The 25,095-nt window shown below is 37.8% G+C and overlaps 1 protein-coding gene across 3 annotated transcripts in view; it reads right to left on the reverse strand.

Annotated features, from left to right (window-relative positions):
• Positions 1 to 25,095, reverse strand: part of Ube2r2 (ubiquitin conjugating enzyme E2 R2) — an 87,304-nt gene that overhangs the window by 15,767 nt on the left and 46,442 nt on the right. For 2 of the 3 annotated variants that reach the window (XM_074051598.1, XM_020163848.2), the window contains one exon: positions 13,294 to 13,380. The exons of the other annotated variant lie outside the window; for it this stretch is intronic. In XM_074051598.1, coding sequence (XP_073907699.1) covers positions 13,294 to 13,380 — 87 coding nt within the window. The remainder of the gene's footprint in view (positions 1 to 13,293; positions 13,381 to 25,095) is intronic. 3 annotated transcript variants of the gene reach the window in all.

Genomic DNA, 25,095 nt, shown 5'->3' on the forward strand with positions numbered 1-25,095 from the left:
GGCATAGTTAGATAAGAAATATAAGGAATATGAGTTGAAAGGAAAAAGTAAAATCATCTCTACTCACAAATGACTTATCTCACATATGGAAAATTTCAAAGAATCCACAAGAAAGCTAATAAATTCAGCAAAGTAGTAGGATAACAGCAGCCATTCAGTTTTATCTCTAGGTACCAGCAAGAAATAAGCCCAAAAAAGATATTCTTTCAGATTCCATTTATAATTGGCATGTAAAGGAGTCAATGTAATCAAGAGAGTGAAAGACCTGTAAGCTGAAAACAAAACATTGCTCAAAGAAAACTTTTGAAAGACCTAAATAAATATAAAGATTTATGTGGAGGGTTGGGGAGTGGTTCAAGTGGTAGAGCATCTGCTTAGTAAGCATGAGGCCCTAAGTTCAAACCCCAGTGCTGCCTCTCCCCACCTGCCAACATACAAAAAAGTAAGACTTATGTGGAGATAGCACTATTTGGGATCTGGGTAAGATGAAGGACTAGAAGTTTCATCCATGTGACTCCAATAAATGAGAAGACTCAGGGTAACAAAGGACAGACTAAGGAGAGAAAGAAAACAACAACAGGAATCAAAAGGTGACAGGACAACTAAGAAGCATGGAGAAACAGAAAGGCTACAAAGAGACAACCCGGAAATTATATGAATGAATGGATAAAAAAATAATGTACATACAGCAAGTCAGCCTTTCAGATTTATTACCTGTGGAGTTTTTTTTCTTGTTATTTTTGTTTGTTTGTTTGTTTGTTGGTAGCACTGAAGTTTAAACTCAGGGCTTGCTAGGACGGCACTCTACCAATTGAGCCACATCCCCAGCCCTTTTTACTAACAGTTGTTTTTCAAGTAGGGTCTTGTGAACTGACTGGGCTGGATCACAATCCTTCTACGACAGGCGTGGCACTACTATGCCCAGCTGTTTCCTTGAGACAGGGTCTCACTAACTGTTTGCCCAGGCTGGCCTTGAACCTCAATCCTCTGATCTCCATCTCCCAAGTAGCAAGTACCTGGGATTACATGAGTCACCACTCCCACCCCGCCTTACACAGTTTTGATCACTCTTGGTAAAAAAAATAATAAAATTTAAAAGTCAAAAACAATTTCAAGAAAAAAAAACTTCTTAAATTCCCCCATGTGAATTACACAGCTCAGTTGATATGGAGAAACTTTTGGTCAGTCCTGCATTACTGTCAGCTGTGTAACCATGTGTGATCTGCTGAGTGTTTCCCTTCCCTTAATTTTGTGAAAACATGCTTCTGAAAAAGCAAACAGTGCCCCAAAGTAAGGTAAAAATTATGGTAAATCCTTCCAAGCCAAAAAAGGCACACAAAGTGATTAAATGGCAAGATTGAGTGGAAATTTTAGAGTTGTTTAAAGGCAGCATGTCTTTAGTGGAAGTTGGGCAACATCATAGAAAAATGAATCAAACATCTGCAGCATTCAAATAAAGATTATGAAGATCAAGTTTTTGATGAGCAATATTAATGGGTATAAATGTGTGCACAGTACTTGTAACAGTAATGTGGCTTACTCCATGCAGTTTCAAATTATGGATGTTCAGACCTACTTTATGTACAGTCTAGGTAAATTTGAGTAATTTTAGAGTACTGAACTCCATGTATCCTGAGCATTTTCTATTTTTCCTAAACAGTAGTCTCCTTGGAACCATGTAGCTGCACATATTAAGGTTATACTGTACAATGGACTACTAGCCATAAAAAAGAAAATCTATCATTTGCAGGAAAATGAATGGAACTGGATACCATCATGTTAAATAAAATAAGCCAATCTCAGAAAGACAAATATCACTTGTTTTCTCTCATATGCGGTATTTGATTTGGGAGGAAAAAAAAAAAAGTCATGAAAAGTAGAAGGGGAACTATTATTGGGAAGAAGAAAGGAACCAGCAGGACAGGGTATGGAAGTGAGCATGACCAAAACATTATATAGATACATGAAAATGTCATGATGAAACCTATTACTTCATGAAATTAATATATGCTAGTAAAAAACTTAAGAAAAAATGGCACTATTTAACAATTTAACCTACAAATTCAACATAATCACTTTTCAAAATTCTACCTTACTTTAATGCAAACACTGACAAGCTGATCCTAAAATGTATAAGGAAAGGAACCTAGAGAGTCAAACACTGAGGAAAAAAAAAAATCATTAAAACTCACACTTTGTAATTTCAATCTTACTACAAGTTACAGTTACCAGGATAGTTTAGTGCTGCCGTAATGACAAACTGAATAGAACTGAGGGTCTAGAAATAATCCCATACTTCTATAGTTAATACATTGCTTTGGTTTTGGTTTTGTTTCTGAGACAGGATCTCACTATGTAGCCTAGGCTTGCCTCAAACTCACAATCCTGGATTTCCACAAACAAAAAATGTAATTCGACTCCTACCTCAGAAATATACAAAAATTTACTAAAAATGGGCCAAGGATCTAAGAACCAAAATCATAAAATTTTTCTTGATTTTTTTTTTTTTTGGCAGCTCTGGAACTCAAGGGCCCTGCATATGCTAGGCAAATACTAATCCACTTGAGTTATGCCCCCAGCCCTTTTGCATTAGTTATTATTGGGACAGGGTCTCATGGCTTTGCCTGGGTTGACCTCAGTCTGCAATCCTCATACCTATGCTTCCTGCATAGCTAGAACAGGCATGAACCACCATACTTGACTTATCGATTAATATGGAGTCTTCCTGGTCTGGTCTCCTGATCTCCATCTCCTGAGTAGCTGAGATTAAAGCCATGAATCACCATGTCTGGCCTGAATAATAAATTCTTAGAAGAAAACATGGATGGCTAGTTTGCAGAGGATCATAGTTTGAGGCCAATTTGGGCAAAAAGTTTTCAAAACTCCATCTCCACAGCTGTATGCCTGTCATCCCAGCCATATGGGAAACATAAATAGGAGGATCATGGTCCAGGCCAGACAGGGCAAAAACTCGAGACCCTAAAAATAAAGCAAAAGGGGCCGGAAGGATGGCTCAAGTAGTAGAGCATCTGGCCTAGCAAGTTCAAAGCCCTGAGTTCAAATCCCAGTTATCAGAAAAAAAATTATCTAAAACAGGAGAAAACATTTCCAAATCATACATCTAACAAAGATTTAATATCTGTAATACATAAGGAACTTGAAAAACTCATTATCAGAAAGATGAATGACCCAATTAAGAGGTGCACACCTGTAGTTCCAGCAACTGGAAGCTAAGACAGGAGGATCCCTTGAGCCCAGGAGTTTGGGCAACGTGGGCAACGTGGGCAACAAAGTGCTAACCAGCATAATGAGAACCCATCTATAAATACACACACATACATGCACACAAGCACGCACATGCACGCATGCACACACACATGCATAAATAACAAAAAATGTAAATTAAAAATACCTAGCCTAGGTCCCATCCAATTAAATGACTCTGATATACAGTCAAATCTGGGCATATTAAGGCCCAGAGAAACCTCTTCCCCATAATTTAAAAAGTTAGGAGAAAGTACCAAAGATATGCAAATCCATGATTACATAAACTTCCATGAAAATCCTGCTTCATGTAGCAAAGTATTTATAGACCACAACCTAGCTCTAAAAAGTCCAAATTTGGTGGCCCCAAATTAGTATGTTCTAAATGGTGGCTAATGTACCTACTGAAGAGCCTTATAGTATGTAGACCCTCACAGATCAACCTGTTTGTCCTAATTCAATCTTCAAAAAAAAAAAAAAAGTATAGGGAGGGACCAGAGTGTAGGCTCCAGTGGTAAGAGTATGTGCCTAGCATGCTCACTGAGAAAAGAGAAACACACACACACACACACACACACACACACGAGGCAAAACAAGCACAACACAGGGTTCAAGCCTTTAATAATATGTATTACAAAACCACATTTGTTAGTCAAGGGTGAACATTAACTTAGAGCAAAAAACTACTTTCTCTTGATTTCCTCTTATTTATCTGTTCGCTTATATATTTATTTTGGTGATACGGGAGTTTCAACTCAGGGTCTTTGCTTGCTAGCAGTCTACCACTTGATCCATGGCCTCAGACCATTATTCATTTGTTTCACATAAACCAAGATGAAATGCACACACAGATTTTTCACAGCTCTGCAGGGGATTCTATAAAACATTTTTTCAATGTGTTAAGGAATATTTTATAAGTCAACTAATGACTTGTTTTAATAATAATAGAAATAGAAATAACAGAATAATAATTAAAAGAAAACAAATATTTACCCCAGTTGCCAAATATTTCCAGTTGTAATTTTATTCTAGTAGCTAAAATATCAAAACAAAAACCATACTAGGCTACACATTTCTAGTTAAGAGGTAAGAAAGCATTCATGTGCATTTGAAGAATGCTTTGAGTAAATCCAAAGAGAAGTGTTTTATTTAGGACCATTATTAAAAATCACTGAATAAAATCATGTAAATTATAGCCAGGCACCAGTGGCTCAAGTTTGTAGGCCTAGCTATGTGGGAAGCTACCCTGGGCAAAACATTTGTGAGACCCCATCTCAACCAATAGCTATGTGTAGTTGTGTGGACCTGTCATTCCAGTGATACCAGAAGCATAAAATAGGAGGATCATGGTCCAGGCCAGCCTGGGCAAAAAGAGAGCCCTAACTTAAAACAAAACAAAACAAAACAATACAAAAAAAACCACCCAAGCAAAAAAGCTGGAGACATGGCTCAAATGGCAAGTGTAAAGCTCACAGAAAAAAAGAAGAAAGAAACATACAAATTATAAATATGAATGGGGGCTGGCGGAGTGGCCCAGGTGGTTTCTAGGTGCCTGCCTAGAAAGTATAAGGCCCTGAATTCAAACACCAGCACCACATAAACGATAGATAGACAATCAGATATATCTATGACTAAAAACATAAATGTCCACTGATTACACATTTTGAAAAATGAACAGTGCTGGGTATGTGGTTCAGTGGTAGAGAGCTTACCTAATATGCATGAGGCCATGGGTATGATCCCTAGCATCATTCAAACAATAAAAACAAACGGCTTTATTACTGATAATAAAATCTTAACACATTCTTCAGCGCTTTCATGGAGTTAGATCACAGAAGCATGTTGTTTCTGGTGATTTAATACTACAAAACAAGGTACTATACCCAGAGAAATATGAAGCAGTTATGGGCAATTAATATGTGTTTTAAGTTTCTCATTCCATAATTTATTCCAAACAAGATCTGAAATTACTAAGAATAATTAACAAATGTACCATGATTCTCCAAGACTTAACATTACAGGAAGCTAAGTGAATTGCATATAGGAAGCCAGGCATAGTGATGCACATCTGTAATCCCAGCAATCAGGAGGCTGAGGAAGGAGGATTGAAAGATAAGAGGCCTGAGCTAAACAGCAACACCCTGTCTCAAAAATCCAAGAGGATATGAGAACTTGTTTTACTGCTTTTGAAACTTTTTTTCTAAACTCTAAAATTATTTTGATACACATTCTTTCAAGAAGTGGATCTATGGTTGGGGCATGGCTCAATGACAGAACACCTGCAAGGCCTTGAGTTCAAATCCCAAACCACTAAAAAAAAAAAAGTGAATCTAAGTATTTTTTAGTGTGCCTACAATATCTCGACACTGAAAGCAAAGCATTTTAATAAATACCACGGTAAATGCTAGAATTTTTTAAATTTATATTTAAAATTTACATGAAATAATAGTGTAATATTATCACCTTCTATGTAATAAATGCTAGTATGACTTGTTTAAATTTGTTATTCAATTTCTGATTGGTATAATCATTAAAGTTAGCTCTCAGAGAAATCAAAGAACCAACACAAAAGCTCTAAGATAATTCCACTAAATAGAGAAAATAATAACTCAACTTACTCAAACATATAAAATATATGTAAATAAAAGAAATGAAGTAGAAATGTGCTTCCATTTGATTTACTCTCTAAAAATATGCTATTTATTTAATTACCAAAAATAATTTTACTGATTAATAGCAAGAATACAGTACTGAAAAAAAAAAAAAAGAAAGAAAGAAAAAGAAAAGCACAGCAAATGCTGTGCATCTAGTCTCAGTTACTCAAGAGGCTGAGTTGAGAATCCTGATCATCACTGATACCACACTGAGACACGGAAGAAAGGAAGGAAGGAAAGAGGAAAAAAAAAAGGGATGGGGAGGGGAGAGGAAGAAAAGGAAATGCAACAGTAAATTCTAAAAAGAAATTTAAAAAATTAAATTAAAAAAATCTTGCTGCTGGGCGCTGGTGGCCCACACCTGTAATCCTAGCTACTCAGGAGGCAGAGATCAGGAGGATTGCATTTTGAAGGCAGCCTGAGCAAAGTAGTTCCCACGATCCTATCTCCAACAAAAAAAAATCACAAAAAAGGGCTGGGAGTGGCTCAAGGTGTAGGCCTTGAGTTCATGCCCCAGTTCTACCAACACAACAACAAAAAAAATCCTGCTCATTCTAGAATTCAAATATACTTCGTGCGAAATTACAGGCCTTGTCAATGTATAATTTTGGAAAATGTTTGGTTATACTTAGGATTAAACCCAGTGCTACTGAGCTACATCCCCGACCTCCCCCCCCCTTTTGTTTTTTTTGTAAATTGTGAATTACACCTGCTTAATTGCCAGGCTGGCCTCAAACTCGTGATTCTCCTAGCTCAGCCTCTTGAATAGCTGGAATAATCAGTTCAGTATTACAAAGAGTGCTGAAAGACCATAATGTGGATGGTAAGGAAGGATAGTAGAAAAAGATAGGTATTTCTTATGTCTATATGTTCTATTTTAAAAATATTAACAGAAGTGGCAGAGTGCCTGCCTTTTAAGAACCTTAGTTTAAACCCTAGTACTGTCAAAAGAAAAAATTATAATTACATGGCTTTATTTTCTAGGATCTCCTGATACATTTGGTATTAGGTTTTAAGGAACTAATCATAGTTCTCATCCATCTAAATAATTACAGTTGTCCTTGGTATTCTCAGTGTATAGCTTCTAGGACCCTTTAAGGATAACAAAATCCAAGGATTCTCAAGTTCCTTAATTTAAAATGGCTGAATTCACTTACTAGCAGTGTGAGGGGGGAAAAAAAGAATAAAATGGCTGAGTATTATTTGTATATACCTATGCATTTCTTCCCATATACTTTTTTTTTTTTTGAGACGTGGTGTCACCATGTTGCCCAGGATGGTCTCAAACTCCTGGGCTCATGTGATCCTTCTGCCTTTGGCCTCTCAGTAGCTAGGACTATAGTTGCATGCCATAGCACCTGTCTCTCTCGTATACTTTAAATCATTGCTTAAGTATTTATTATACCCAATACAGTTTAAATGCTATGTAAATAGGAATAATGTCAAGGGGAGAAAAATTGTATTTATGTTCAGAGATACTTTTCCTGAATATTTCTGACCCAGAAATATTGGTTCAATCTACAGATGTGGAACCCTGGATATGGAAGGTCAACTGTACAAAGACCATAAAATATGAGTAATTGAGCCAAAGCACAACTTATGCAGCCTTAATTTTTTTTTCCTGCTGTGCAGGGGATTGGACCTAGGGCCTCAAGCGCTATATTACTAAGCTATACCCCAAGCCTATGGCCTAAATTTTATTTCAAAAGCAGTAACTGACCAGCACTTGGGAGGGAGAGGCTGCATGATTGTGAATTTGAAGCCAGCGTGAGCTACATAGTGAATAGTAAGACTGTCTCTAACCACCACCCCCACAAAAAAGAAAAACAGTCGTCTACAGGCTTTGCAAAATTCTTGAATATTGCAAATTCTTAAGAAGTTCACATGTCACACATAATGACATGTAATGAACTGAGTATTTATGTACCCTGCCAAATTCATGTTAAAACCTTACTCCCAATTTTACATTACTTTAAGATGGTGCCTTTGAAATTTAATTAGGATTAGATGAGTCTGTGAGGGATGGGGCCTATATCTGATGGGATTAGTGCCCTTATAGTAACAGACAAGAGAATTCCTACCCAACTCCCTACCAGGAGGACATAGCAAAGACAACTTATAAGCCAAAAAAAGACCCTCAATCCATCTCCCACCTTTATCTTCGACTTAATACTCTAGGCTGAGCATGGTGGTGCACCTCTGTAATCCCAGCACTCCAGAGGCTGTGCTAGGAGGATCTTAAGTTCAAGACTAGCTACAAGTGAAAGACCCTGTCTCAAAGCAAAACAAAACAAAAAAAGCACGACAATAACAACAAAAATGTCAGTACTACTGGGGCTGAGGGTGTAGTTGAGAAGGACTACTTGCCAGCAGTAGTCTGGATTTAATCCCCAGCACCTCAAGAGTCTCTAGAACTGGGAGAAAATACATTTCTATTGTCTAAACCATCTAGCATATTAAAATAGTAGGATTTTTTTTTTTTTTTTGGTGGTACTGGGGTTTGAACTCAGAGCCTCATGCTTGTCAGGCAAGTGCTCTACCACTTGAGTCACATCCCAGCCCAGTAGGATCTATTTTTAACCACTATTAAATCAGTAACTTCTTTTTCTCATGGTACTGGAGATTGAACCTTGGGCTTACATATTGCTAGGTAAGAGCTCTACCACTAACTTTAGGAACAGAGTCTCACTAAAGCTACCCAGGCTGGTCTGCAACTTGTTATGTAGCCCAGGCTACATTTCTGCAATCCTTGTACGTCATCCTCGCAAACAGCATGGGCCACACCACACCTGGCATAAACCAGTAACACTTAAAAATACCATGCTTTTGGACTGGGTGTACCTCAGTAGTAGAGTGGAAACTTAGCATGCTAAGACCCTGGGTTCAATCTCTAGCAACTAAACTAAACTAACTATATCCTAATCTGGAATAGTAGTCAAACTGGTGCCCATACAGATTTGTATAATGTCTTGAAATCAACTGCACAGAGGATCAAGAATTACTCTCCAGAACTGGAGGCTAAAGTGAAATAGCAAAATATTTTCCTATGAGTTAACAGTAGTCTAAAATATACCATCTTACTACATATATAAAACCTTTATTTCATGACTGTATTAGTGACTTTTTCTTTTTTCTTTCTTTTCTTTTGTGTGTGGTGTCTATGTGTTGAGACAGACTATTGCTGTGTGCCCCTGAACTCAAGATTCTCCTGCCTCAACCAACCCCCAATGCTAGGATTACAGGTGTGTGCCTAAACACCCAGGTTATTAGTGACATTTATCTATGAGCATCATTCAGGAAAACTTATTCGTACATTCCTTTAAAAGATGTTATTTTTTACCAGGCCCAATGGCTCATGCCTGTAATTCTAACTATTTGAAAGGCTGAGATCAGGAGGATCTTGGTTCAAGACCAGTCCAGGCAAACAGTTCTCAAGGCTCCATCTCCAAAATAACCAAACCAAAATGGACTGGAGGAGTGGCTCAAGTGGAAGAGTGCCTGCTTTGCAAGTGCGAAGCCCTAAGTTCAAACCCCAGTCTGAAAAAAAAATAAATAAAAAACTGTCCATCTGTATTATTTTTTTGAAGTTAAACCCTATAATGTTTTTAGTATTAAAAGGATCATTAACTACTCTGTACTTCCCACTAAATTTTGCACTGAACATAAAGCTGCTTTAAAAATTAAAGTCTACCATTTTAAAATTTTAATGCAGGGCTGGTGGAGTGACTCAAACAATAAGAGTGCCTGTCAGGCAAGAGTTAAGCCCTGAGTTCAAACCCTAGTACCACCAAAATAAAAATAATAATGATGATACTGAACAGCAAGATTTTACTTGAGTAGCTTTATCTGTGAAGCTTATAGTGAAGGAAGGGTGTATGAATACATCACGTTAACACAGTTTACGAAGCAAATGGGACTAATTATCTTTTTCTAAGCACACAATAGTGTGTAATCAGCAAGCTGTATTTTTTAACATTCACTAAGCATAGTGCAAAGTAGAAAGGAAACAATTGTACAGTACAGTCACTGATGACAAATTCCCACTAAATTTCTTTTATTCTGCAAATTTTCCCTTAATATGTACAAATTTCACAAATGCAGTATTCTAAAATAATTAAATTCACTTATATAACATTGATCACAACTTTTGGGGCTGCAGCATCTAATAAATTACAATCAAAGTTTCTGTTTATTAATAAAAATGGCATAATAAACTATTTTCTACTGTTAAGTCATGTTATTTTTAAATGCTCATGAAGTTAATTTGCCAAAAATTCCTTCATCAATTCCTGTATTTTGGTATTTGAATAGGGTTATACTTTCACATTTTTGTGTTGTTAGCATTGTTTCACTTACCCTCATCAGTTCTTTGTACATAACTCTGCAATAAACATTTCAGCAACTACAGCAATCAGATACCCAGGTCCATTTTGTCTATGCCACTGGTGAGAATACAGGTGGATAAGGAGAGAACAATTCTCAAAAACATCCCTTTGGCCAAAACCCATTAGTCCCAGATCTCTAGAATCACAAATATTGGCAGTGACCCTCAAAATGTTCCATTCTGAAGCTAGATGCAGTGAATGGCTCACGCCTGTAGTTCTGGCTACTTGGTAGGCAGAGATCAGGAGGATCATGGTTTGAGGCCAGCCCAGGCAAAAGGTTCAGAAGTCCAGAATGGTCCTGGCAAAAAGTGAGAGCCTATCTCAAAAATAACCAATGCAGCTGGATGCTGGTAGCTCACACCTGTAATCCTAGCTACTCAGGAGGTGAGATCAGGAGAATCACGGTTCAAAGCCAGCCCAGGCAAACAGTTTGCAAGACCCTATCTGAAAAAACCCTATCTCACACACACACACAAAGGGAGGGGCTGGTGGAATGGCTCAAGGTGTAGGTCCCGAGTTCAAGTCCCAGTACCACATTGGGCAAAAAAAAAATGCAAGCTGGACACCGTTGGTTCATGTCTGTAATTCTAGCTACGTGGGAGACTGAGATCAGGAGGATCCAGGTTCAAAGCCAGCCCTGGCAAAATGTTCATGAGACCCAATCTCCAAAATAACCAGAGTAGGTTTAGCAGAGTGGCTCAAGTGGTAAAAGTGCCTGCCTACCAAGTGTGAGGCCCTGAATTCAAACCCCAGTGCCACAGACACACAAAAAAAGACCAAACAAAATAATCAGAGCAAAATTTACTGAAGGTGTGGGTCAAGTGGCAGAGCACCTGCTTTACAAGCACAAACCTGAGTTCAAACCCCAGTCCCACCAAAAACAACAATAATAATACTAATAATTCCTATGATCTAGCATTTTACAAATAAAACATTTATGGTATAGACAGGAATGATTTTATTGTAGAAAAATTTATTATGAATATGAAAAATATTTTCAAATATCACTAAATCTTGAAAGAACTAAATAGCCTACATAGTAAAACAAAAAGTCAAAAGTGATTTAAAAACCTATTATATGTTCTTCCTTTGCACCTCTGACTCCTTTATCCTGTTTTGTTTCCTTTGTGAGAGGGGTTTAGGAATTAGATGGAAATAAAAGTGCATGGCTTTCAGGCTTAGTACCCCACAACAAGAGAAAAGATTGTTCCTTCTCATTTTCCTCTTGCATTCTATGTAGTTTTAAAGAACTTTTCTCCCCTCCATTTTTTTTTTTGAAGAACACATGCTGGACTGTAACTTGGCCATGTAGCCCAGGCTGGCGTTGGAATCCTCCTGCCCCCACCTCCCAAGTGCTGAGATTATAGGTATACACCACTGCACCTGGCTGGTAGTGTTTAACAATATTTAACTGTTATAGACTGAGTGTTGGTGTCCTCCAAAATTCATGTGTTGAAATCTTAATTTTCAAGACAATGATACTGAAATGTAAGGACTTTGGGCCCCGCACTCACGAATGGGAATTGGTACTCTTATAAAACAGACATAAGAGAGGTGCTTTGTCCCTTCAGCTATATGATGACATAGCAACAAGGCACCATATAAATGGAGCAAGCCTTCACTAGACACCAAATCTTCTGGCCTTTTGATCTTGGACTTCGCAACTCCCAGCACTGCAAGCAATAAATTTCTTTTGTTTAATATATTACTCAGTTTAAGGTATTTGTTACAGCAGTCCAAATGGACTAAGATGCCAAAATACTTCTGTGAGTACTAACCTCAGTTTAACCTTATGAAACAATGAATTATTTCTACAGATGCTCTCCCACAATTAAATAACTTTGTTATAGAGAACAGTATATTCACTGCTGTTTATTAATGTTAAATAGTAAAAAAACAAAAGCAGTAACATCTTAGGAGCTTATTTCCGGAGAGGCAACCACATATCTCCTTTTTAAGCATCAGTTTGTCCTATATTTGAAAAAACAAAATAATATGGTGATTGCATGTAATCCCAGTCCTTGGAAAATTGAGATAAAAGGATCTTGAATTTAAGGTCAGCCTAGGATACATTATGAGAGCCTGGTCTTGAGAAGGGAAGGGAAGGAAAGGGGAGGAAAAGGAGAAGGGGAAAAGTGGGAGGTAGGATAGAAGAGAAGAGGAAATTGTCTTACAGAAGAAGCAGATTTTAGAAAGTAAAACAAACTAATCCAATGTGCTAGCACATTACTCTAGCATTGTCATCAATTAGCCCAAAGCTAAATATGTTTCAACCAACAAAACTAGAAATGCTTCCTGCAGGCATGTTGATTTGTCCAGTAGAAGAACCTCACCTTGGATTTATTCCAAAAGAGGCTCTCAAATGTTCAGCATCAACTCCTGAAAGGAGGCCAGTCCAAATGTAGGATAAATCCCCCCAAAAAGCTGAATCTCTCTGATCATAGCAACAGGTGACCCTTGCTGTGAAGTTAGAGGATAGGTACACAAATAAATTTATATGCATTTATTAGATTTTTTTAAATGCATATGTTAACATGTGTATTATAATCTTAACAATGAGCTACTATGGGTAAGCCTCAATTTATAACTAGAATATATACTGGGTATTACAAATCTATCCTCAATTTTAAATAATTAAACCAGAAGTTAACTAAAAGTGAAAAAATCACGAATACTTCTGTATGGTCACAACAAAACTATCATGACATGCTGAGATATGCTGGCTATTTTTGTTTTAGTGTGTGTGTGTGTGGGGGGTGGTATGGGGGATTGAACCCAGGGCCTCATGCATGCTAAGCACATGTTTTATTACTAAACTCTGATCCCACCCAACTTTTTTTTTTTTTTAATTTAAACAGTGCTGGGATGGAACCCAGGGCCTCGCTCATGATGATCAAAAGCTCTACCACTAAGCTACATCCCCAGCCCATTTTTAAAAAATTAGTCTCAAAAATAAATCTATAGACAAGTTTATGAAGGACGTCTCTTACCTCATAAATGTTGGGGTGCCACATTTTGGTCAAGAATCTGAAGGTAGGTGGTGAATATGGGTAGTCAATAGGAAATTTAATATGTGCCTGGAAAGAAAAAAAGACATGCTAATAAATGAAACTACAACATACCTACTACTTCACCCTGTTATACCCCAAAGAAACAAAGCTCCTTTCTATAAGGCACCACTCCTGAAAACAAAGTAACTCATTGGTAATTTGTTATACCTAGTGCCAGAGTTAACAGTGTGTTAAGTGAACCTTCAAATACTTATTAAAGGCTACATTAAATTAACAAAAATGACAGCCATTATAATTCTTAACTCACAGGAATTAAAAAGTTACAGATTGTTGTTTTTCATTTTGCTGTGTTGGGGATGAAACCCAGAGCCCTTCACATGCTAGGCAAGTGCTCTACCACTGAGCTACATATTCAGTCTCTATCAAAAACCAATCAGCTGGACACCAGTGGCTCACTGCTGTAATTCTAGTTACTTGGAAGGCTAAGATTAGGAGGATCGTGATTTGAGGCTGGGTTGAGCAAAAAGTTCTCAAGACCCCATCTCTAAAATAACCAAAGCAAAATTGACTGAAGGTGAGGCTCAAGCAATAGAGAGCCTGCTTTGCAAGTACAAAGCCCTGGATTCAAACCCCAGCCACCCCACCCCCCAAAAATTAATGAGGTCTATGGTACAGCATAGGGAATAAAAAGGTAATTATGTTTTCTTTTATACTCACAAAATTTAAACATTAGTGCCTCACCCAGAAATGAATGCTTGAATGCTACCACTTTTTTTGGGGGGTGGGGGGTAGGGGGTGAGACTAGGGTTTGAACTCAGGGTTTCATGCTTGCAAAGCAGGTGCTCTATTGCTTGAGACACACCTCCAGTCCATGAATGCTAACATTTGTTCTTTTCAGTAGTTTCTTAGTTTATACATATATATGCTCGCTTTCTTGCAAAATTTTTAAAATTTGAACACACTGTATTTTATATTCATCACCCTTTATCATGAACATTCTCATGTCATATATAAGGATTAGCATAATAGTCCATCATATGAATATATAAATGAACCAGTTATTTAAATGATTTTATTTTAGGGCATTTAGATTGTTGTATTTGTTTGTTTGGTTTTTGGCACTGGGGATTGAAACCAGGGCCTCAAGCATGCTTAGGCCAGCTCTACCAGTGAGCCACACCCCCAAGCTCTGGTTCTCACTCTTATGCTATTATAAATACTGTTGCAGTTAATGTCCTTGGCAGGATCTCATTTCAAATATGCAAAAGTTCAGAAAAAGGGCCTTCAAAAGTTCTCTGCCATAAAAGCAATGAGAAATCTGTCAAAAATTGTAAAGATCATCTTTTTCAGAAATCTACAAAATAACCAAAGCCAGGCATGGTGCCAGCACACAGGAGGCTGAGTCAGAAGAATATAAAGTTCAAGGCCAGTCTGGGTTTTATATATATATATAAAGTGAGCTCTGTCTTGGAAAGGAAAGGGAAGGGGAAGGGAAGGAAAAGCTTGCAGCAGTTCGAGGATACATTCAAGAAAAATGGCTGAACCTAAATAAGAAAAGCAAGCTTTTCAGTTTTAACCTACCCTAGTCCAATCCTCTAATCTCCAGCTTTGTAGTAACCTTAAAACATTATTTCACAAAGTTAAAAAACGGAAAGGGAAGGAGCAAAAACCAGTAAGTTGGCAGGCACTGGAGAGGACACAATGATCTGGAAATTCCTCTAACCCTATCACCCACAGAGAACTGTCATTACTTGACATTTCTAGTTGTTTCCTACAAAACCCCACTTGTAACCTTGTCTATTTAATCTGATTTGGACCTTGGTCATCATGGAAATATTTCCCCAGGTGGCATTTGTTGAAAACAACAGCAGAAGACTGTTCAAAGGTGCCTAAGGTAGAGGAAAACAGACGAAACAACACACCAACCAAAAAAAACGCAAAAGGAAAACTGGGATTTGAGATATCCATGATAGCTTTGAAAAGCTCTGACAAAATCTTATGAATGTACAAGACCATGCCAATAACGTAGGGCTATATGCATGCTCAGAAAGACCTGAACACACGTCTGCCTTAACTTGAAGATCTACACAAGCAGGAAGTGAAGGTTAAGGCAGAGTTTTCAAATACCTGGCTGAATGTTAATGAAATATCCCAACACACACAAAGGAATCCCTCCACAAAACCCAAGTGGCTCACTGGTTCCAGAAAATATTTGTTTAATCATTAGACAACCACTAAGCAGAATGGAGAAATCACTGGTCGCACATAAGAAAATTAGGTTAAAATAACATCCCTAGGCAAGCACACAAACACTACAACAAACAGCAACCACAAGAATAAAACCTGGGAAGAATCTGATTTCCACAGTTGCCAATTATTTAAATACCCAATAAAAATTATTACAAGACATATATGTGCTCTCTATATAGGGAAAAAGCAATCAATTGAAATTGGAAGGCCAGATATTGAATATACTAGGATAAAGTCTTCTAATTGGCCATTTAAACACGTCAAAGGACTAAACTATAGCACACAGTCAGGTCAATGATGTAAAATAGAGCAGAACAGGTTTATCCAGAAAATAAAAGTGACATTTCAACTAATTAACAAAAGGATTCAAATAACAATGCTGGGAAAAATGATTCTTACTTTGGATGAAGATGCTATGGACATGTTAATTTAAAACCAGACCTCAATTTAAGGAGAAAAAGATCAAACCTCATCTTCAAGAAGAATCAACAATTGTTGGACAATTCTTTTTTTATGTAGCCCAGAATGGCCTTAAAACCTCAATCCTCCTTGTCTCAGCCTCCAAGTAACTGAGATTACAGTTATGTGCTACCACGTTCACCTTTGGACAATCCTTGCTTTAAGCATTTTTTTGTTTGGTTTGGTTCTAGTTTTGGGTTTTGTTTATTTTTTTCTTTATACTTTTTTGATGCTGAGGATTGAACCCAGGGCCTTACACGTTAAACATCCACTACACCACAGAGCTATACCCTCAACTCTCTCCAAGTATTAAAGGGTTCCCATACCAGTAGCAAAAGATTGACTGCTCTGTAGCCATAGTAATAAATAACTAGTTTTTAAATTGCTTAATCAATACCTGATGTTTTTATAGCTATGAAACAACACTGAACAATTTTAATCTACTAAAACAACTTGCTAGAATGCACATAGGTTCAATCCCTAATGATATACACAGACCAAAAAAATCCCAACAAAAAAACTTGCCTCTTAGAAACTGTATTTTTGCATGTGAATCTATCATTCATAGCCCCTTGTTTAAGAGAGTTAGTCAACTGACTCAGAATGAATACATTTCTGGATACTTACCAATTAACAACTGTCTCGCCTAACTACTGCTTCCACAGCTGATGCCAATCCATCATGCCTGTTTTCATCAATCCTTGAAATTCACGCTTCTCAAAAACCCTATGTAAGACCAAAAGGGTTCTCTACTTAGACCACCTGACTTAACCAGTCAAACTCTCTTTTCTTAAATAGACAGTAAATTCGGTTTTGTGTTTTCCAAGTATTAATAAAATGATCTTATCCTTACACTGTAATCTTTATAAAAGACATCACAGATCAATACATACCAACACAAATATATCCAAAACCAGTGAAAAAAGCATAGCAGTTATACAGGCTGACACTATTTGGGTGGTGAGGGGGAGGTGTGTACACTAGGGTTGGTACTCAGGGCCTCAAGCTTGGCTTGCTAGGCAGACACTCAATACGCCCCAGTACCTAGGTTGATACCATTTCAAAATAATTTTTAAAAAACAGCCTGTATTTTTAATATACATTATGTGTATGCAATACATACAAAAAAGACAGAAACACACATTTCTGACCATTAACAATGATTATCTCAGGGGAACAGATTAGTGGTGGAAGTAATGGAGTGAAAGTGGGACATTAAAAGAATTACTGTCTGGCACAGTGGTGCACATATGTAGTTCCACTCCTCCACCCTTTTTGTTCTGGTTGTTTTGGAGATATGGTCTTGCTTTTTTGCCTGTGCTGGCCTGGAACCTCAGTCCTTCCGTTATCAGCCTCCCAAGTAGCTAGGATTGGAGGTGTGAGACACTGGTGCCGGTTAAAAATTAAGTTTTTAAACATAATAGAAAAGTACAGTAAAATTTAATTGCAAGTTCTGTACACATGAAACCTATGAGCCTTAACTAACTTCCTAACAATTTTGATACCCTTGGGGAGTCTTATACATATGGATCACATGTGGAATTATCATATTCACTTTTCAGTCATTCGATGTATATCCATAAGCACTGGTTATGGGCAGGCAGAGCAGCTCAAGTGGTAGAATGCCTGCCCTAGCAAGCATGAAGCCCTGAGATCAAACCCACTACCGCAAAAAAAAAAAAAAAAAAAAAAGAAAGAAATTGCAAGCACTGGTTCTTTGTGCAGTAATTTTTTATTCACGTTACCAATATAGTATGTTTTTTGTTTAAACATGCTATGTTATTGTTTAAACTGTAAAAACAGAACACTTAGTGGTCACAGTTGACTTGTCCAGTCCTAAATTACATAGGAGACATTTCATCACACACATACACACACACACACACACACACACACACACAAATAATAAAGATAGAAATGATTTTTTTTTTTGAGAGAAAACATGATTTTTATTTTTCTGAGTCTGGCTTATTTCACTTAATTTTTTTTACTTTTTCTTTTATTATTCATATGTACATGCAAGGCTTGGTTCATTTCTCCCCCCTGCCCCCACCCCCTCCCTTACCACCCACTCCGCCCCCTCCCTCTCCCCCCCCCAATACCCAGCAGAAACTATTTTGCCCTTATTTCTAATTTTGTTGTAGAGAGAGTATAAGCAGTAACAGGAAGGGACAAGGGTTTTTGCTGCTTGAGATAAGGATAACTGTACAGGGCATTGACTCACATTGATTTCCTGTGCGTGGGTGTTACCTTCTAGGTTAATTCTTTTTGATCTAACCTTTTCTCTAGTACCTGTTCCCCTTTTCCTATTGGCCTCAGTTGCTTCCAAGGTATCTGCTTTAGTTTCTCTGCGTTAAGGGCAACAAATGCTAGCTAGTTTTTAGGTGTCTTACCTATCCTCACCCCTTCCTTGTGTGCTCTCGCTTTTATCATGTGCTCATAGTCCAATCCCCTTGTTGTGTTTTCCCTTGATCTAATGTCCACATATGAGGAAGAACATACGATTTTTGGTCTTTTGGGCCAGGCTAACCTCACTCAGAATGATGTTCTCCAATTCCATCCATTTACCAGCAAATGATAACAAGAAATGATTTTCTTTAAACTTTCAGTCATTTAATTAAGTTAAGGTAGTGTCCACAACATTAAACCATATCCATTTAATTCTGAAACTGTTAAGTATACCAGAAGTCCAACTGTTAACAAAAAAACAGCTCCAGGGAAACTAAAGCAGACACTTTAAAGCAACTGAGGCCAATAGGAGAAGGGGACCAGGAAGTAGAGAAAAGGTTAGATCAAGAAGAATTATCTTAGGAGGTAACACACATGTACAGGAAAGCAATGCGAGTAAACTCCCTGTATAGCTATCCTTATCTCAACTAGCAAAAGCCCTTGGTCCTTCCTATTATTGCTTATATTCTCTCTTCAACAAAATTAGAGATAAGGGCAAAATGGTTTCTGCCTGGTAGCGAGGGGTTAGGGTGGGGGGGGTGAGGGAGGGGGCGGGGGGGAAGGGGGAGAAAGGACCCAAACATTGTATGCACATATGAATTTAAAAAAAAAAAAAAAAAAAAAAAAAAAAAAAAAAAAGCTCTAGGAAACACGGTCTTGTGTGTGTGCATGGGTGCATATTGCTGGAGATTGAATCCAGAGCAGAGTCTCCCTTTTTTTTTTTTTTTTTTTTTTTTTTGGTGAAAGAGCAGAGATTTATTAAGCATAGAGAACAGGAGGGGGTCTTTAAAAAAGGCTAAGTCCGGGAATAGTCTTCCTTGCCCTCAAACTTGGAATTCCCCTGCCTTTGTCTCCTGATTAAGTGCGGGGATTATAGCAGTACACCACCATGACCAGTCAAAAAAGTTTAAGTTTGCATTTCACTGGTATATAACTACATCAAAAAATATAGAAAAGGGCCACACACAGTGACTCACGCCTGTAATCCCAGCTACTTGGGAGGCAGAGACTAGGAAGATTATGGTTTGATACCAGCCTGAGCAAAAAATTAGCAAGATCTTCCCATCTCAATCAATAAGCTGGGCATGGTGGCGAGTGCCTATAATCTAGGAAGCCATAGATAGAAGGATCACAGTCTAAAGTTGGCTCAGGGCAAAAACTCAAAACCATACCTGAAAAATAACTAAAAGCAAAAAAGGGCTTGGGGCATAGCTCAAGTGGTAGAGTGCCTGCCTAGCAAGCATGAGGCCCTGAGTAGTGGATTTCAAACTCCAGTATTGCCCCCCACCCCAAAAAAAAATGACATACAGAAAATAAATCCAAGAAGTCACACCTAAAAGACAATTGTTACAGAAGTAAATTTAGACTCTGATTCTTTTTCAGATAACTCTGATTAAACATCTCATTTTAGTTATATAGACACTGGGAATTTATGTAAGTAAATGAATGTGAATAAATGAAGATTAATTTTTGTGTAGATATTTGATGTATCGTTGCTAAAACCAACCATGGTGCCACACACCAATGAGAAGTGGAAAACAGAGATGTTTAGAACACTATCCCTACTCCTTAAAGGCTCTGGTATAATTAAAAATATAGACATGCAAATAAAGCATTACAAATTAAATGCATTAAATGAGATAACCTACTGGAAGCCAAGGCAACACTGTGAAAGAAATTCTTGCTGCTGGCTGAGATTGTCAGGGAAGACTTAAGAGAAGGGGGATAACCTCAGCTAAATTGAGGTCAAGGTGAAAAGAACCCCTACAGGCAGAGAGAAAAGAATGCCAAAAAGCAGGCAGACAGGCGTGAGAATCTGGGCACTCAGGAGGCTGAGGTAGGAGGACCTTAAGTTGGAGACCAGTTTGAGCTACACAGTGAGACCCCCATCTCAAAAACAAACAAACAAACAAAAAAAGAACATAAAAAAGCTTACACTTGTGAGGAAAGGAAGAGACAGGATTAAACACAAGATGCATTTTGACACATCTAATAAGTATAATCAAAAACTACAATAAAATCTACAAAGTGTAATCAATAATCAAGGACAATTTTCAGTCTTCTGTATTGAGAAAATAGGTGAATGATGATAGAAGGAAGTGGTGAAAAGTGCTTACTAGGCTAAACATTTTATCACTCAGTTATGAAATTAAATGGATAAGAAAGTTAAGTATAGGCACAAATGCCTTTGACCGATTGAATGAGGAACAGATTATTTTCTAGTCCTCATCTTTGATATCAAAATACATTTTCCTATTTATCATTTTTCCCTTTTTTGGCAGTACTGGGATTTAAACTCAGGGCCTCACACTTGCTATGCATTCTACCACTTGAGCCACTCCACCTGTTGTTTTACTCTTTTGAGAGAGGCTCTTGCCATGTAGTTTAGGCTGGTCTGGAATTTGAGATCCTTGTGCCTCAGACTCCTGAAAGTTGGGACTGTAGGCACCTGGTGCATCACCATGCCCAACGCACTGTTTTCTTAAACTACTTTATTTTTTGGTCTTCTGCAATTCCTCTGTCTCCTCATGCTCTACCTTTTCTATCCAACCTTTCTCATACTCTTTAGCTTCTCCCAACATCTTTTTGTGTGTGTGTGAGACTGGGGTTTGAACTCAAGGCTTCATGTTTGCAAAGCAGGTGCTCTACCACTTGAGCCACACTTCCAGTTCCAAACATATTTTTAATTTAATGTGATCTCATCGTGATTTTCCTTAGTTCTCTATTCTTCCCAAATTATAAAACCCAAAAGTTTCCGGGCAAGAAAGATATGTAACAAAAAGTCATTTTAGAAAATTAATATAAGGCTAGGCACTGGACACCAGGCACAACGGTGGCTCAAGCCTGTAATTCTAGCTACTTGGGAGATGGGGGGAGATCAGGAAGATTGCAGTTGGGAGGCCAGCCCAGGCAGAAAATTGGCAAGGCCCCATCTCAACAAATGGACACCTGTCATCCTAGCTATATAGCAAAATAAGAGGATCATGGTCCAGGCTGGCCCAGGCATAAAGCAAGATCCTATCTCAAAAATAACCAATGCAAATATAGATGGTGGAGTATCTCAAGTGGTAGAGCACCTGCTTAGTCAAATGCAAGGCCCTGAGTTCAACCCCTAATACTGCCAAATAATAATAATTATTATCATTAATAGAAGCATGGACTGGTGGTATAAACCTAAAACCTCAGTACTCAAAAGGCTGAGACAGGAGGATCACAAGTTCAATGGCAGCCTGGGCTATACAGCAAAACCCTGTCTCTAAAAATGAAAAAAAAAAATTATGTAAAGCCAAATCTACATTAGCTTGGAACAAACCTATGATAACCCCCATGTGCAGTATTAAAGTGATTTTGTTATTCCATTAAACACTTTCATATGAGATTTTAGCAATGACAAAAAACAGTTACATATGAACAATGAAATGTATCCAAATTATTCCTGCAATTTGTTTAACATACTTTTAATAAACCAAGAAAACAACTATACTTGGAATAATTCAGTTGACAAATGTAGTGTTTGCCTATGTATTTGGATCTGTGCCTGAATTCAGTGTGAAATGAGAACACTCCTACTGCTGAGTTTTCCTGCTATATCACCTGCTCACATCTGCCATAGTGTATGTTTCCAATGACATCAGCAAAGGAATCAAAACACATTTTCTTATGAACTTGCTTAAAATGTCAAGTCTGCCAGCCACCAGTAAAAACTTTTAAACGCTTCACTCATAGTATGTGAAGAACAAAGTGAGTGGTTATACCTTAATGATGCTATAAAATGTGCCACAAGTTTTAAAGTCAAATTATAGTTCTTTACTGATTTTTTTCCCCCCCAGACAGGACTTGCTTGTAGCCCAACCTGGCCTCAAACACATGATCCTTCTGCCTCAGCCTCCTGAGTGCTGGGATTACAAACACATACCCAGCTGTCATCTGTATTTTTTAAATGCAGTATTAAAGAAACATTTCTTTAAGCTTGAGAAGTAAATGGCAGAGGAACACCATCAATACGATAATGGGATAGTAAAAAAAGATGTTTAGACTGTTGGTTAAAAATGTATGAACACACGTTTACTATGCTCCATCACAAACTACAAGGTCTATACAAAAGGGATGTTGCTTTCCCCACAATCCTTCCCTCCCCTACACCCCGTAACTAGGGACTGAAAAGTTTAAAAGATCTGGGCAGGGTGGCCCACATCCATAATCACAGCACTCAGGAGGTTGAGGCAAGAGAACCAAAAGTTCAAGGTCAACTCAGGCTACACAGCTATTATTAAGGTGTCCACTGTCCCCAGAAATAAAACTCCCAGCAAAATCACTGGGAAACTGACAAGCTGACACTAAAAATTTACATGGAAATTCCAACAACACAGAATAGCTAAAACAATCTTGAAATTTAAAAATAGCTGGATATGTAGCTCAGTGGTAGAGCACTTGCTGAACACACACAAGGCCCTGGGTTTGAAAAAAATAAAATAAGTAAAGCTGGATAAGCACTACTAAATTTCAAGGCTTACCAAAAGACTTTAATTAAGACTGTGTTACGGGAGCAAGTCCTGTTGGGGTACTTTAACTTGCAGCCCACCTAGCCTAAAAATCAGCTGTAACTGGCATGACCCTTGGGTAACCTCGTGAAGAGGAAGATAGCCTTGAAACAGAGTTGTAAAACACAGTAAACTGTCAATTAAAAGCTGTAACCTCAGACAGAGCTGTGAGGAATTGCCCATTAGAGCCATGCAAAAGTTCGGGACCGAGATGAAAGGCACCATGCAGAGAAAAGCACCCATTCCTGCCTTTCTTTGTCTCCACTTGTAAATAAACTTTCCAAAACAGGACTCCCCTGCTGTTCTTATCTAAACCTTAGGTTTCTATTCCACTACTAGCCCCTAATTTATGGGAGAACACATTCCTTGTAACCTGGTAAGTAAACCTCTGGTGTTTCTCCAGTTCCCAATAAATAATCTTACCCCACCACCAGGATGAGGGCAAGATCAGGAAAATGTGACCCCAGGGGCATGAGGAATTCCTATGTGACAATGATTGATGCTTTAAAGAGTATAAGACCTGCTTAAACTTTGCATTCAGGGTCCTTGTTGAAACCTGCTGCATCAGGCAGATGCTCGCACCCTAGCTAGCTAGAAAATAAACCTCGCCTTGTGACTTCCTTTGTCTCGACTGTCCTTTGTCCTCTCAGAAGGTGGCCAGCCTCGTACCCTAACAGTCCATACACAGACACACATAGATAAGATCACCTAATTTACAATAAAGACACCATTGCAATTCACCAGGAGAAAGAACAGTCTTTTCAATAAATGGTACTGAAGCAACCAGATAATTCACATTGGGGAAGAAAAAAAACAAAAAAAAAACTTGACTCCTGTCTAAAATATTTATACATGAATCACAGATAACTGCAGAGCTATAATTATAAAGTTTCTAGAAGAAAATAAAAGAATGTTTTTACACTGGAAGTCTTAGCTAGAGCGATGAGACAAGAAATAAATGGCATCCAAATTAACAGTAAAATCTGTTCACAAATGATTTTTTGGGGTGGTACTGGGGTTTGAACTCAGGGCCTACACCTTGAGCCACTCTACCAGCCCTTTTTGAGATGGGTTTTTTTTCGGGCAGCTTCGAACAGAGATCCTCTTGTCTCTGCCTCTTGAGTAGCTAGGATTACAGCTGTGAGCACCTGGCAGGATTTGATCTTATATGTAAAAAAATTCCTAAAGACTATGCATACACACCTTATCAAAGATAATACATTCAACAAAGTGGCTAGACACAAAATCTACATTTAAAAATCAGCTCATTTCTATATACTAACAAAGAATCTGAAACAGAACTTAAGAAAATAATTCCATTTATAACATTATCAGAAAGAATAAAGTATCTAAAAAATAACCAAGAACTAAGAACTATGAATCACTGGAATAAATTAGACAAGATGCAAATAAATGGAAAGACACCATATGTTCATGGATTGGAAGTCATTATTATTAAAATTTTAGTACTACTCAAGTGTTTACAGATTCAATGCAATCCTACCAAAATCTCAATGTTTTTGCAGAAACAGAATAGTCCATCCTAAAACTCATATGCAATTTTAAGGGATTTCTCAAGTAGCCAAAACAAACTTAAAAATCACAAAGTTGAAAGTCTTACACTGATTTCAAAACTTAAAGGCTACACAGTAATCAAAAAAGCATAAAGACCAATGGAATAGAAAAGAGCCCGGGGGGGGGGGGGGGGGGGGGGGGGGGGATATCCCAGAAACATTGTGGTCTACTTTTGACAAGTGCGCCAAGATCATTTAACAAATGATACAAACATACAAAAGGACCAAATTGGGTATGAAGTCCTGAGTTTAAACCCCAGTACCTCCAAAAGAAAAGAAAAGAAAAGGAAAAAAAAAAAGAATGACCAAAGAGAAAAGGAATTGACAGCATTATTTTACCCAGAGTGGTACAGCACAGTAATGTGGAATATATGGCTTGCCATTATCACAACACGTTGGATCTTCACTCTTCCAGAATGGTATTTGCCATTTGTTACTTACTGGTGACAGAAAAGGTCTCTTCTCTAGCATTCATCAACCCTAGGTTTAATCCCCAGGACCACAAAAGT

This window comes from Castor canadensis, chromosome 13, assembly GCF_047511655.1.
Source record: "Castor canadensis chromosome 13, mCasCan1.hap1v2, whole genome shotgun sequence".
In the NCBI taxonomy this organism is placed as follows: domain Eukaryota; kingdom Metazoa; phylum Chordata; class Mammalia; order Rodentia; family Castoridae; genus Castor; species Castor canadensis.